The sequence below is a fragment of the Chrysochloris asiatica genome, unplaced genomic scaffold (assembly GCF_000296735.1).
Source record: "Chrysochloris asiatica unplaced genomic scaffold, ChrAsi1.0 scaffold00162, whole genome shotgun sequence".
In the NCBI taxonomy this organism is placed as follows: Eukaryota; Metazoa; Chordata; class Mammalia; order Afrosoricida; family Chrysochloridae; genus Chrysochloris; species Chrysochloris asiatica.
This window is the reverse complement of record NW_006408680.1, coordinates 5,680,830-5,695,550: the sequence shown is the minus strand read 5'-3', so window position 1 is coordinate 5,695,550 and position 14,721 is coordinate 5,680,830. Positions and strand designations below refer to the sequence as shown.

The following is a 14,721-nucleotide window of genomic DNA, read 5'->3' as shown; positions in this document are numbered from 1 at the left end:
CACCTACAGCCCGCACCCGCGAGCCCCTTCCCGGCAGCGTCTCCTCCGCGCCCCGGGCCTAGCAACCGTTAGCCAATCTTCGCCAGGGACCGCCCACTTTACGACAACAGGCCCCGCCTCGCGCTCCGCCAATCGGCGCCGCCGCTGGAGATTCGCACCATCCCATAGGCCGAGGGCGGACGAGCCTGGCCGTCAGGCGTGGCAGCTGTCGTGTCCCCTGGCAGCTCGGGTCGCCGCGGCGGGTCTCCGGCTGTCTCCGGATTCCGAAGAGCGGCTGGACCGGCTCGGTCATGGCGGGCGCGCTGGTGCGAAAGGCGGCGGATTATGTCCGCAGTAAGGACTTCCGGGACTACCTCATGAGGTGAGGAGGACCCTCCCGGGCCCCGTGTGCACCGCCGTGCTCCACTGCGGGCTCCGTTCCCAGGCCTGGCCCCGCAGGTCTCGGATCACGTCCCCTACCCGGTTCCCCCGCGCTCCACACTCTGCTCCCTGCGCGCCTGTGGGCTCTCCGCCCGCGCCCGGGTCTATGCTTCCTATGCGTCCAGAGCCTCAGGCTGCCCTGCCCGGTAAAGTCCCCGAGCCAACTTCCTTGTCCCCGTCCTTGCCTACCCCTGTCCCCGAGCCTTCCTCTCGGGCCATCTGCCCGTACGCCCAGGCTGGGCTCCCCACCAGGCCGCAGTGGGTCGGGTACGGGTGTCAGGGAGCACCTGGGGTTCTGAGTGCGGGTCGGCACGGTGGGCGCCCAGGCCTGCAGCGGACTGACGGACTGACGCCCATGTGTGGGGTTGGGAAATGCAGGGGCGGGGGTGGAATTGAAATGGGCTCCTGGCTAAAGCTGAACCTTTCCCTAAGGCCCTCTCGGCTGTAGAAACACATTTAAACTTTAAATGTGGCTCATCGGCTGAACCCACTCAACGGCACTTCCCATCTAGATTGTGTGTCGGTTTTTTCGTTTTCAGGTTCTTAGTCCAAACATAGGAAGGGACTAGAATCCAGTGGTTTTGTTTATGAGTATTGTCAACCAAAGTACAACAGCACGTCTCCAAAGTCTGCTATTCCTTACTCTTATTTTCCACCAACTTTTCAAGTTAAAAACCAAAGACATTGGAGTTGAAGGACCTAAGTCACACTGTCTGTACTTTATTTTCCATCCAACTCGAGTTTGTATTATAAACAGTTAGTCCAACTCACGTAGCTGGTGGCGCTGTAGGGCAAACACGGGACTGCTAACCACAAGGTCAGCGGTTCAACCCCCCAGCCATGCCTGGCTTTTGTTGGTGGGAACAAGAGGGCATTCTGTTCCCGTGAAGTCTGACAGTCTGAGAAGCGGGCGTCGTGGCATGTGGTTGTAAAGTCGCGGTCTGTCCAGGCCAGTGACCTGGCGGGGGAGCCAGGACAGACTCACTCTTTCGTAACCAGGGGAAGGTACACAGGAGGGCCACGTGACTTAGCAGTTTCACAAGGATTGTTAAGTGCTGTGGGGGCCGTTTCAACTCAGCCACTCTGTACAGGGTTTCCAAGGAGCGGCTGGTGAGTTTGAACCACCAACCCAACCTTGCCGTCCAGTGCTTTATCCCACAGCGCCACACTGGACTAGGGTTTTCAAATCCTGCATGTCACTGTAGATACTGTTTCCATCTGCATTTACGGGGCACTAGGAGCCCTGGTGTGGTGCTGTAGGATACACACTAAACTGCTAACTGCAAGGTTGGTGGTTCAAACCCACCAACCACTCCTCGGAAACTCTGTGTAGGGATGCTGTGAGTCAGAAGCAACTCGATGGTACTTAACAACAAAACAAGGGAAGAGCCCTGGTGTGGTGCTGTAGGATAAGCACTGGACTCTAACCACCAGGTCGGCAGTTCAAACCCTTCAGCTGCTCCTTGGAAACCCATACTAGCTCACTGTGCACTGGCACTTAACAAGGAGGGGAGAAAACCCTACAGTCTGCATGTGGAGGAGTGAGCTTGGAAACAACGTCAGCCCTGGCTTTTTTTGAAAGGAAAAAAAAAGACATTTCTATCCTTAAATAGGAGTCCTGGATGCTCACCGCTGGTTAGCCGCTCCTGATTCTAGGCCCCTGATTCATTAGGAGGGATGTTTAGCACTGTGGGCGGAGAGGCCTTACAGGGTTAATGGGCGGGTGTACTCCACACCTCCACCCAGCCCAGTCCCACTCAGGGACCCTGTAGAACAGAGTGGAACCGCCTCGTAGGCGAGGAGCAGCTGCATGCTACCCACTGTGCCACCAGGGTCCCTGGGGAAAAGAGTGGCCAGGTCCTCATCTGAGAACATGTTCTTGCAGTTTGCATTCTTGGACTGTTGTTTTAGCTTGTCATTGGTTTTCTTGTGTACCAAGACTTACTGGACTGCTAACCACAATGTCAGTGGTTCAAACCCACCAGCTGCTCCTTGGAAACACTATACTGGGTCACTATGAGTCAGGACTGACTCGATGTCCCACCAAAACAACGGTTACATGAGCAGATGCTGCTGCAAATTGTACTTTGCAAGTGCTTCCCAAAGTTCGTGGAAAAATGAAGAGAATGGAATTTGTCCATGGAGTTTATTGAAGACGCCTCCTATAAAGGTGCGTAAGCTCCACCCATAGCCCTCACTGTGTGTGGTAAGGATGGCCCACTTCCCACCGGATAGCCGATCTTGGCCTCCCCTTCTCTATCTCCAACCACTCAGGGTCTGCACCAGCCACCTCCCCGCCTCTCAAGTCCCCTAGGATCAGGACCAGGCTCCTCCCCTCTGTGGGTCTTGATCCTCTGTGGGGTTCAGAGAAGTGACAGAAATCTTCCCTGTACTTCTTGTGTGTCGTCAAGTCAGCTCCAACTCAGCGACTGATGGAGACCGTGGAGAGAGTTTCCAAGGCTGTTCATTTTTATGGGAAAAGAAAGCCTTGTCTTTCTTCCAAGTCGGAGCTGCTGGATTCAAACCACCGACTCTTCGGTACATAACCCAGGCTGTAACCCACTCTACCAGCTCATTCATCACAGCCAAGCGACGCAGGAACCCGGCGCCCTCTTCCATGCGTGGCTGTTCTCACCTGTTCTTGGGGCCCCAGTGAATGTGCGTGACTAGGGCTCTAACGCAGAGCTCTGATTGGCTCCATCAGTGAACATACATGCGTTCCATGGGCTTCATCCTGAGGCTACTTGGGAATTGTTCGGGCTGCTTTCAGAAACCAGTCTCAGATAAAGAATAGACTGGTGTGTGGTATGGTGTTACGCGCTGTCCCAGTGCCTCTGTGTAGAGTTCTGAGGAGCCACTGGTGGGCTTGAACCACTGACCGTTTGGTTAGCAGTCCAGCGCTGATCCTACTGCGCCACTGCAGGAGTCCAGTCAGGAATAAACGCGTTGTGCCTCTGCCACAGCTTCCTGCATCACAGCAAAACAAAACATAGGACAGACTGACAGACAGTGGAGGGCTCCAAACTACACAGTGACCCTGACACTTCCTTCTTCTAAGATTAACTTTCTGAGGCTTTACTGTTTTGGAACTTCCTTCCCCAGGGTTCATGTGGCTGAGTGGTGCTTTAACTAATGGAGGAAAGGCAGAGAATTGGCAGGGTTTTGGGGGGCACAGGCTAGTGCAGTCCCATTGGGCTCCATGTACCTTATCTATGGAATGGGTTCAGTGGGCGGCGGGGAGGCATGGAACAGATAAGGATGGTGCTGGAAACTCAGTGGCTGTGTTTACAACATCCTCGTTCTGAGCAGAAGCGATTTCCAGTTGCAGTGTGAGGCAGGAAGTGCTGTGGTTTTGAACTAGCCTGAGAGGTGGCCTTGCCCATCAGCGGGTTGTTCTAAGACCCAGAGCTGCCTCTGTAGGTGAAGAGACAGAGGGAGCCCTAGCCAACTTCTTGCCCACTCACCCCCAAGTCCTGCCCCCATGCTTGGCCCTGCTCCATCTTGCAAACCTCCCCTTTTAATCCCAGCCTGCTCCAACCCTATAGGACACAGGAGAACTGCCTGCCCCAGACGGTTTCCAAGGGAGCAGACTACGGCCTTCCTGCCCTGTGCCCCTGGCTCCCAGGAGGGCACCTTCTTCCCAGGACTTGTCGGTGGACAGTTTCCTGTATGTCTGCCAGGCTTCCTGGTCACTGCCCTACGTTTCTTCACTAAGGGGAGCAGAGGCCCTGCCCACTGAGCCCCACCCCATCAGTAACCGGTTCTGAGTTCTTTACCTTTCCCACTGGCGATAAGGGGCATGAACCAAAACGAACCCCATGACCAGGCAACTCCAGGTCGTTGTTGGTAATTGCCAGGGAGTTGGTTCCCCTTATAGTGACCCTGATTAGGGTTCTGAGGACCCTCACCTGTGGGTACCAGTCTAGTGCATTCTTGCAGCGCCACATCGGCTCCAGGTCAGGAGGAGAATGGTTGGCATACATCTGCACTGTCTAGCTGTGGTCTTGGGCTCATGCCTCAGCTGTTGGGTTGGTAATCACTGACTGACACAGAATGGCGCTTGACAACAGTAACTGTCTGGATTTTCTGTTGTCACCCCTGGTCTCCGTGCCTCCACGCGTCTTCCCACCTGTTGCAGTGTGGTCACTGTTCTGTGGTCAGCCCCCTGGTGTCTGGTTCCCTCTCTTCTCATCTGATGCAGTGTGGTCACTGTTCTGTGGTCAGCCCCCTGGTGTCTGGTTCCCTCTCTTCTCATCTGATGCAGTGTGGTCACTGTTCTGTGGTCAGCCCCCTGGTGTCTGGTTCCCTCTCTTCTCATCTGTTGCAGTGTGGTTACTGTTGTGTGGTCAGCCCCCTGGTTTCTGGTTCCCGAGTGGTTAACAAGTGGGGCTCGTTAATCAAAAACTCCTGTGGTCTCTTCTGATACCTTTGTCTTAGGGAGCTATTTCCTCACATACCTCACTCTTTCTCACCTGTGTCTCTTCCTGTCTTTTTGGTTCAGAAGAAGGAACAAGAATCGGGAAGATTGGTCTTGAGTTGGGCTCATTGTATTTTAGTGATTGAATCAATCAAGGCCCAACCCAAACTGGTTGCTTTTGAGTGGAGCAGAACTGCTCCAGAGGGATTCCGAGTCTGTAAATTGTTCCTCTAGCTCCTCCAGTGTGGCTGATGGGTTTGAACTGCCGACCTAGTGGTTAGCAGCCCTGTGCCACCAGAATTGCTTCCATCAAGACCTGTGGGGTTGATTCTGGACAGGAGCCCTTAGTATTTGACCATGTGTGAGCAGAGGTGTGTTCAGGAGCCTGGATGGCCAGGTAAGAACCGAGACCTCCCCAAGCTGATGAGGCGTCTAGTTCCTCAGTGTCAGGTGGGCCTTTGTGCGCCTCACCTGTGTTACAAGACGCCGCTGTAGACTGGCAGTGACTTACCGAATATTGGGGTTGGGTCAGACTGTAGAAATGGGAGAGGCCAACCTCTCACTTGCCACGTGAGGATGCTGAGCTCAGACCTAGCAGAAAATGCAGACCAGCAAACCCGGAAACGTCCACTTATGATCAGAAGGGCGGACGTGATCCTGCCGGATCTGAGGTTCTGGACGTCCCCCGGAAACTGACGCAGAGAGCAACATGACCTGTGGTGCTCAGACTTCACTGGCACCTCTGCTGGTCAGCCCAGCATGTCACATGGCAGAAGGTGCAGGCTGCCCGAGCAGGTGCCATGTGTCCTGTGTTCAGTGACTGTGGACCTGCTCTCTCTGTGCAGTTACAGGAGAGGCCCGGCTCTGCCTGTTGCAGACTGGCCGTTGTTTGAATGTTCATGGATGGACATGAATCCGCACGCAGGTTTATGTTACCGCTCAGCAACAATACATAGACCTGGGAGAGATCTTTTGTAAAACATTTTACCACTTAAAATACAAACGATTCTAACTTTGCTTTTATATTTGTCATCAGTTTATACAGTTTTAGAACGTAAAGCCGTATTTCAAATAACTGCCTTCTTTCAAATAACTGTTTCAACTTCAACTTTAGGAAGCTGAGGTCCTGGTGTAGCACGGTAGGATCAGCACTGGACTTTTAACTGCAAGTTTGGTGGTTCAAACCCACCAACTGCTCTTTGGAAATGCTATATAGGGCTGCTATCAATCATAGCCAACTCGATAGCGCTTTATAGCAACAGCATGTCAGAAAGTTGAAAAAGTCATTAGTTCCTGACAGAATTGTGAACGAGTGTTCAAGTTTTAGTCATAAAACTGCTCAATGTAGACTTTACTGTGGAAAAGATCATAGGAGACATTTTTGCCTTCTTGGTGCAGACATGGGCTTCAAATACAAAGTTCATAGGAAATGAAATTGGAAGAGAATGGAGTTTCTCCACAAAATGTTTCAAGTGTTCACTTTAGTGCTTCAAGATTTTCTTCTGAAGTCCGGAGATTCTATGTGTTTTGGTGGTTTTGAGCTTGCTCCAGATGTCCCAACCGCAGGCTGCACTTTAGGGCTGGATGCCTGAGCGATAAGCGAGAGATAGGGAGGGTCCTTAGATACTCACTGAGTCCTGTGAAGACGCGGCACCTGGTGCTGTGAGCCTGCCCCGCATCTCACAGTAAAGCGCTCCTCCACAGGATGGCGCTGTGCATGGGGACACAGCTGCTGTTGGACATGCGGGCATTCAGGAGCAGGGCTGCACGGTGGACATGAGCCAGGATTGCCCAGGTGACAAATGTCTGCTTACCTCTGTCTTGACCTCAGTAAGAAACACAGGTGTGCAGAACTGTATGGGCCACATAAACGGGACACAGCCTGCCCCCGCCTAAGGCCCCTCCTGTCCATTGCTGGTGGCCGGTTCTTGGCTGGTATCATCGTACCTGTAAAGCTATCAAGATACTGGTGATAAAAAGCAATAAAAATGAGGTGCAGTCACCCCTTGATATCTGAGGGGCGCTGGTCCGTGAGTGCTAAGATCCCTCCCTAAACTGGCGTGGTGTTTGCGTGTAGAAGGTGCTCACATCCTCCCTGATGCAGTGTGTCATCTCTGATACCCTGTAATGCCCGTGCAGTGTGAGGAGGTGGCAGCCCACCCCCCAAGCCTGCGCACCATTGCTTTACCCACATACTACTTGATTGCCCCGCACCCCAATAACTCCTTCCTGGATTGAATCTGCGGGTAAGGAGCTATGGAACCCTCGTTCTTCGTGTTTGCCTTCACTGGAAGCAGCAGAACACCAGTGAAGAGAGAACCGTGGACATGCGTGCGGCTCTGTGCAGCCGTCGGGATTACTGCTGAAGTATCGCTATGCGTTTGTCTGTCTGTAGCACAGATATCAGTACAGAGTCCACCTGCTGCTGTCCACCTGGTTCCATCTCACAGTGACCTGTGTAGGGTTTCCGAGGCTGGAACGTGTCACAGAAGCACCTCCCACCACGTGGCTAGTGGGTTTGAACCACCGACCTTGTGGTTAGCAGCCCAGTGCTTATCTGACAGCCCTCGCCAGGGCTCCTTGAATAGGTCCACTGCTGTTGTGAAGTTCCATTGAGCCGGTTCTGACCCAGGGTTTATAGGGTCTCCGAGGAGCAGTCAGATTATCCGACTATTAGCCCACAGCCCTCACCAGGGCTCCAGTAGAGAGAGGGTGTTCGAACTCTTTCCTCGTTGGATTCTTCACAAATTGCTTTCTGAGTCTAATAGGCCAGGTCCCCTCACCCTCCAGATGGCGGTGGCGTTGGTGCTGTTGGGTCGGTCCTGACACAGCTGGGTTCTGTAAATCTCCTCGGACACTGCGTGGTGACCATTTGATCTGTTACGTGCTGCCCTCCGCAGTTCTGCTTCCTTCTCAGCCCCAGGCTGCCCCCGCCCCTCATTCTCTGTCCCCTTGCCCAGTGGCTCCTCCCTGGTGACCTAAGGAAGCAATCAGAATGGGAGAATTCTATGTCACGGGCATTTTAAATTGAAAGCGTACTTTTCAACCTGAGCTCCTTTGTAGGCACACCCCCAACTCAAGCCAGTCAATTCAGCTCCCAGTGATCCTAGAGGGGACGGAGTCCCCATGGCTGTGGGTCTTCACAGGAACAGACGGACTCAGCTCTCCCGCCCAGTGACGGCTGCTATGGAAAGGCTGACCTGGCAGTTAGCGACCCCGTGTTTAACCCCCTGTGCCACCAGGGCCCCTTCATAGAGCCACTGTTCTGTTCTCTCAGGAATATGATCTATATACAGCGTGTACATGGATTGGATCCAAGAGCCTTGTGCTCAGAAAAGAGGTTGGCTGGTGAGGGGGTTAACCCACAGTGCTCGGGGAAAATGAACACAGATGCTACTGAGCACATACATGTGAGGTGGCAACACTGATTACAAGGGGATTCCAGAGAGCTCTGAGTCTGAGTCTGAGTCTGAGTCTGAGTCAGCTCAGTAGCGACAACAACCACAAACCGTGGTTCTGAGGCTCGGTGTCCAGCCTGGCCAGCTACAAATGGGCACTAAGTGTGCTGCAGCGTGGGGCGCACAGGGGACAGTCTGTGTGCTGCTTTGTCATGCGAAGTAGCCCGAGGGGACCCTGGAGGCCCAGTGGGTAAGCGCTTGGCTGCTAACCCAGTGCTTGGTGGCTGGAACCCAGCCAGCTGCTCTGTAGGTGGGAGACCTAGCCGTCTGTGCACAGCTGCACCTGCTCACGGGGGTCTCTGTAGTCGGAACGGACTCATAAGCCCCTCACCTGCAAGTAGCGTAAACCAGGCACGATAAAATAACTGTTGGGGGCGGGTGCCGTGGAGTCGGTTCTGACTCACAGGGACCCTGCATTGGGTTTCTGAGGAGCCGCTCATGGGTTTGAACCGCCAACTTTGTGGTTCAAATTCCAATGATATTGTGGTCCAGTGCTTAACTTCGAGCACCACACCAGGAGTCCACAAGGAGCTCTGTTATTGTTGTTAAAGAAGGTGACCTCATTCATTGTCAGATTGTCTTACCCTCGTCAAACCACCGCTCACGGCTTCAGAAGTCTGTGGGAAAGCTCCAGGTCTTTTCATTCCAATTTTCCGTGGACCTCCCTGAAGGATGTTTAAGACTGAGCAGGGCAGGAAGACACGTCAGTTCTCCCTTATTCTCAAAACTTTCCGCTTTGCGGAATCCACCTGCTGTGAGCTGAGGGTAGGAAAAAGATCAGTGGCCACTACCGTTGAGTCCATTTGGATTCCTTTGGTCAGGTGCCGTCCAGTGGGTCCTAGCTCACAGCAGCGCTCTGCACAACAGCAAAACTCCGCCCTGCGCCGTCCTCACAGCTGTCATGTTTGAGGCATCACTGCTGTCACTGGGACAGTCCAGCTCGTTGGGGGTCTTCCTCTTTTTCACCGACCCTCCACTTTACCAAGCATGATGTCCTTCTCTAGGAACTGATCCCTCCTGACAACATGTGTGAAGTATGAGACACAAAGTCTGGCTTCTAAGGAGCAGTCCGGCTGAACCTCTTCTAACATAGATTTGTTTGTTCTTCTGCCAGCCCATGGAACTTTTAATAGTCTCCTCCAGCACCATAACTCAACTGCATCCATCCTCTGGTCTTCCAGTGTGTAGAGACCAATTCTTTACCAGAGCAGACAGCCTCCTCTTCCTCCCAAGGAGTAACTGGTGGGTTTGAACCACTGACTTTGCAGGTCGCAGCACCACCAGGTCTCCTTCAGGGTTGAAGGAGCAAGTCCTAGCCAGAGACCTAACCCTTTGGATTGTAGGTCGTCCACCGTGCTGCATAAAGCTGTTTCCAGCCAGTGACATTGCAGGTGGCAGTCCTCCCTCACTAGGAGTTGACCGCATCTGCTCATGCGTCTGTTCACACTCATTCCTGACATTGCAGCCTCAGAAATGAAACCATTCACGTTAGTAAGACTCGCAATGTATGTTTACATGATAACCAGGTATGTTGTTATTTAGTCCACCGTGTTGATGCCAACCCATAGCGACCCAAAAGAGTGGCTAGTGAGCTTGAACCACCCACCTTGTGGTTCTAACTGAGTTTGCAGTTCAGCACATTAACTCAGAATTTCAGGTTTACCCTTCACGAAAACAGCGCTCATCGTAGGGAAAGTTTCGTTCTCCATTCATTCAATGAAGTCCACTGCTTTTTTGTCTGTCTGTCCCCAGGGTGGCTCTCTACAGGGTCCTAGCTATCTGTCCCCCGTGATGGCCCCACTGGAGGCTCTTGTCCCATCTGTCTGTCTGTTCCCCACAGCAGCCTGCTGCAGGGTCTAGAGTTTTCTGGTGAGCAGGATAGAACCGAGTCCTTCCGGCTTGCTGGTAGGGAGTCTACATGTAGAACTAGGAAGCCCCCTCCAGCCTGAGCTTGCTCACAGAACCCCGGCTCCCTCCCATGCTGGCTGCCTGCCCTCGGGGCAGCTGAGCAGACAGACCAACACCAACTTACTGGTTAAGCCTGGATCAGTCAGGACACGTAAACTTACTAAAATGAACTTCCTTTGTTTCTCTTTGCTTTTTTCATGTGGCTGCTAGAAACTGTTAGCTTACGGTGGTGGTTTGCATTTCTGGCTGGCATTTCAGCCCTGTTGGGCATGGAGTCCTAACAGCGTTTAGCTCAGACGGACATCAGGAACTGGGAGGTAGCACTGGCATTCTGGGGAGAAAGCCGAGCCCTAAAGTGACGGTCTTTTTAAAGTTTAGCCCAGCCTCACATCCTTCCAGTGTGTGTGTTCTGTGTGTGTGTGTGTGTGTGTGTGTGTGTGTGTGTGTGTGTTGGGGGTGGGGCGGGGAGGTATGCATTTGTAAGCTTCTCAATAAAGTTACAGTTTAGTTCCATGAGGAGATACAATCTCACAGAAATAGGGAAGCGGGTGGTTTGGGAGGAGCTGCAGGTGGGAGGTGGGCTTCCCCAGACTGACCACACTTCAGCCTGTGGAAACAGCTGACCCTTCTCTTTCCTTTCCATGTCTGCCTGCCTGGACCTTGGCCGCCCCTCACCCTCAGCACGGTAAGACGCTTCATTATGTTTCCCTCAGGCTTCCTGGTGTAGGCGCCCACCCCTTTCCTCTGGGCCCTGCGGCTCTGGTGGGTTCCCTGCTGCTGCTGTTAGAGGAGCCCCCGAGGACTTGTGGGGAGGGTGAGACTGCTGTCCAGTGGAGTCCAGCTCAGAGTGCAGCTGCCCCAACTCCGTGTCAGTCTTCCATGGAGGAGCGGGTGGGTTTGAACCACTGACCATAGTACCCACGTTTAACCCAGTGCACCACCAGGGCCCCTAAGCCAGGAGATGTCTCTATAGCGTTTCTGGGTGAGCTACTTCAGCCACCACCTCTCTGGGAACTAGAAGGAGTAACATTGTTTCCACGGAACCCCACACACTGATTGTCAGTTGTTAAGTGCTGTCAATAGTAACCCTGAAATTCCTTTCCTAGAACGGGACTGCTGAGAGTCTGACAAGGCAGGTTCCTAAAATGTACCTCTAGAGTCGGCAGGGGGGCAGACACTAGGATTGTTCAGTGTTGTCAATTTCTACAGCTGCGTAGGGAGTGGCTGTCTGACAAGGCACGTGCCTAAAATGTAACTCCAGAGTCTTCGGGAGGGAGGGAGGCAGTCACTAGGAGTGTGCAGTGTTTATGATAAATTTCCACAGCTGCGTAGCTTAGGGAGCGCCTGTTGAGCGCACAGGCAGGCCCTGGGTACCGGTGTGCGATCTATAGTTAGCACTGGCTTGCTGCTGTGTGCTGTCCAGGAGGTTCCAGCCCCAGAGCGCCCCCGTGTAGGGTTTCTGAGGCTGGGCATCTCTGTCTCCCGCCAAGCGGCTGGTGGACTCAAGTTGCCACCATCCGGTTAGCAGTCCGTGTGTAATTTGCTTCAAGGTAGCACCACTTACCCTTTAATTATGTAACTGGGCCTTCACTTTCCCAGAAGGAAGCCTTCGGCCCACTCCTCTCACCTGCTGCAGGTGAAGCGTTTACTCACTGAGAAGGCGTCCAGCCTCCTCGTACATGTGACTCAGGCTGAGAACCGCAGAGCTCGCTCAGCCAGGGATGACCTGGCCTTTGGTCAGTCTGTTCTTTAACTGGAGCTCAGTGTCGGTGCACGCGCTGGTTCTGAGCTCACGGAGCCGCTCTGCTGTGTGTCACTCCCACCCCTCACCTGAGCAGAACTGTGCTGCCAGACCCCCAGGCGCTCGACAGTGCAGATACACCCCTGGAAAGGGGACCACTGAGGAACGGGGCGAGGTGAGGGGCGTGCCGTAGCAAGAGTGAACTGTATCCAAAGCTCCCTTCATCTTAAGGGGACAACGATCAGAGTCCACCCAAAGCTGTCCACACCTGTTGGCACTATTGTGACCCCTGATGGCCCGCCCGTGTGTCCGGATAGGATGGGCTCCAGAGTTTTCAGGGGCTGATCTATAGGCCTGACTTCTGAGACACCTCTGGGTGGGTTTGAACAACCGACCTGTCAGGTTAGAGTGCAGGGATTCTAATCTAGGAATTGGTAGGGATTGCGGTGAACTGCCCAAACCTGCAGCTTCAAATGTGTGCATGAAGGTTCGCTGGCACCAGTTTGCATTAGTGTCTCGAGTATGCGAGCCGGAGCTGTTCCCAGCTGCACCTAACCCTTCATCTCTCCTTTTCTTCTTCTCATTTCCTCATAGCACTTCTGGGGACCTGTAGCCAACTGGGGTCTTCCCATCGCTGCCATCAATGACATGAAAAAGTCTCCGGAGATCATCAGTGGGCGCATGACATTTGGTAAGGGTGCAGATTTGAATAACAGGGTTCCTTAAACGGGCTCTTGGCCTGCTTGCGCCATGGCGTTGGGCCACAGCAGAGCAATGTGTATGACTGGCCGTGAAGGTGAATCCCACTCCCATTGGTCACAAGAAAACCTACCTTATCTGGGATTTGACGTTCCTTTATTAAACCTAAGATACCTCCTGCCTGCAAGTCAGGTAGTCACTATTCAAAGGTGACTGAAGGTAGGTGTTGTCCCCTCTGGTGGAGACCTCTCTGCGAGGAGAAATGTGGTGTTTGTCGTTCAGATTTTGTAGGTGACTGTGCCATCTGAACCGTTCTGTGCAGTCGGCCTCACGGGTTCATAGCGTGTCGTGAAGTTTACCTGAAGCCCTGATCCTCAAGCATAAAGCTCCTGTTGGAGAATAAGTTGCAAATCTTACCCAGTTTATAAACACCTCTAGGGACAGAAAATGAGCCTAGAACTAGATTTAGTTTCCTCCTGCTAAAGCACGTGTCCCTTAAGTGTTTGATCCAGCTCCCAGGCCTTCACTGTGACCGCATGTCAGGGCTCTGCCCTGCGACCTTTGACCTCGGCACATGTGTCTGACTGATTTTCTCCCTTGACCTCCTGTTGTTTCCACTTGTATTCTTGGCAGCTCTCTGCTGTTACTCCCTGACGTTCATGAGATTCGCCTACAAGGTGCAGCCTCGGAACTGGCTTCTGTTTGCATGTCATGCAACCAACGAAGTGGCTCAGCTCGTTCAGGGGAGCCGGCTCATCAAATACGAGTAAGCAGGGACTGGGGCTTGGTCTGGAGGGAGAGGAGGGCCGTGAGGGTACAAGTGACGCTAGCAAGGTGCTACTGCTTGTTGGCGATTGAAGTGAACATCAGTGCTGCCAAGTCGGCCTAGGGCTCCGCGGCACCGAGGAGGTTTGGCGCCTCCTGACTCACTCCTTGTGTTTGTCCCCAGGTTGGGCAAAAAGGCATCTGCATAGTGAGAGGACATGGGGACGGGACGTGCTCTTTGGAGGGACAGCATTCCCGCCAGCACTGCGGACACAGAGTCCACGCACGGCACAGTAGGTTCACCACCGAGGAAACCAGGTCGGGTGCTAGTCTGCGACCGGGCCGTTTTCCACCTCCCTGCTGCCTTACAAGCATCGAATATTTCACTTCTCATACCGAGCCGCTCAGACATGCTGGGTGTCACTTAGAACTGACGTCCCGAAAAGCCAGCCAGAACAAACGTCGTCAGTCACGGCACTGAGCACGTTTGATTTTCCCTGTAGTGATCACCACCTCCCTGCCTACTTACCCCAGCGTTAGGAGAAGGGGGTTCCGTGTGGCCCCGCGCAGCGCGTATGCGGGAATGCTGTAACTTAAGGACAATAAACAATTTAAATATTTGCAAGGATGCATGATTAAATATCTCGCTACGATTGCTGGGAAGCAGAAGAGCATTCCAGATGGGACAGAACGGGGTCGTTCTGTGGCCTGGGGACGAGCCCGGGCAGCCCAGCTCTCCAGAATGTGGCCACATTGTCATGGACAGGTACCAGAAACTGTGAAAATCCAACCTGAGATCCACTCCCATGGCCCATGACATGAGGCCTGTCACTGATGTGAGGGGCATCTGAGCTGGGCATTACCTGCTTTCCCAGAGAAAGGTGTCGGGGTCATAGCCGGACAGGGTGTCGGAACCTGGGCCTGCATCAGGGGTAGCTGGGAGCCGCTCCCGGAGAGGTTTCCCAGAGTCCACAGGCTCCCAGGGACAAGGTGTCAACTTCTTAGTTCGTGGTATACAGTTCAGTTAGGAACATGAACACTAGAAAATGTTCTAGACCCTCTTGCTAAGACCAGGGGACTTCAAAAAGTTCATGGAGAAGTGGAGTTAAAAGATAATGGAATTTTTCCACCAGCGTTTTGAAGCCCCCTGGTAAAGAGACTCATAACGACCCTGCATAGGGTTTCCAAGGAGGGGCTGGTGCCTTTAAACCGCCAACCTCGTAGTTCAAACTGACCTTGCCACCCAGTGCTTATCCTTCAGTGCCACACCAGGATTCTGGTGTTGGGAGCGTGACTCAAGGAGACAAGCGCCC

At 53.4% G+C, this 14,721-nt stretch overlaps 1 protein-coding gene across 1 annotated transcript; it reads left to right on the top strand.

The window, feature by feature from the left end:
- Window positions 1-290: 290 nt before the first annotated feature.
- MPC1 (mitochondrial pyruvate carrier 1) lies at window positions 291-13,617 on the top strand. Its single transcript, XM_006871177.1, has 5 exons — window positions 291-361; window positions 2,106-2,109; window positions 12,539-12,635; window positions 13,277-13,409; window positions 13,593-13,617. The coding sequence occupies exons 1-5, from the start codon at window positions 291-293 to the stop codon at window positions 13,615-13,617; spliced, it is 330 nt and encodes a 109-aa protein (XP_006871239.1).
- Window positions 13,618-14,721: the final 1,104 nt, after the last annotated feature.

Bases quoted from the DNA above. Each gene is read 5' to 3' on its own strand.
- MPC1 (XM_006871177.1), top strand. From the start codon at position 291: ATGGCGGGCGCGCTGGTGCGAAAGGCGGCGGATTATGTCCGCAGTAAG. The intron at 12,636-13,276 runs GTAAGGGTGCAG...TATTCTTGGCAG, and splicing joins CAGTGGGCGCATGACATTTG to CTCTCTGCTGTTACTCCCTG. The intron at 13,410-13,592 runs GTAAGCAGGGAC...GTTTGTCCCCAG, and splicing joins AGCCGGCTCATCAAATACGA to GTTGGGCAAAAAGGCATCTG.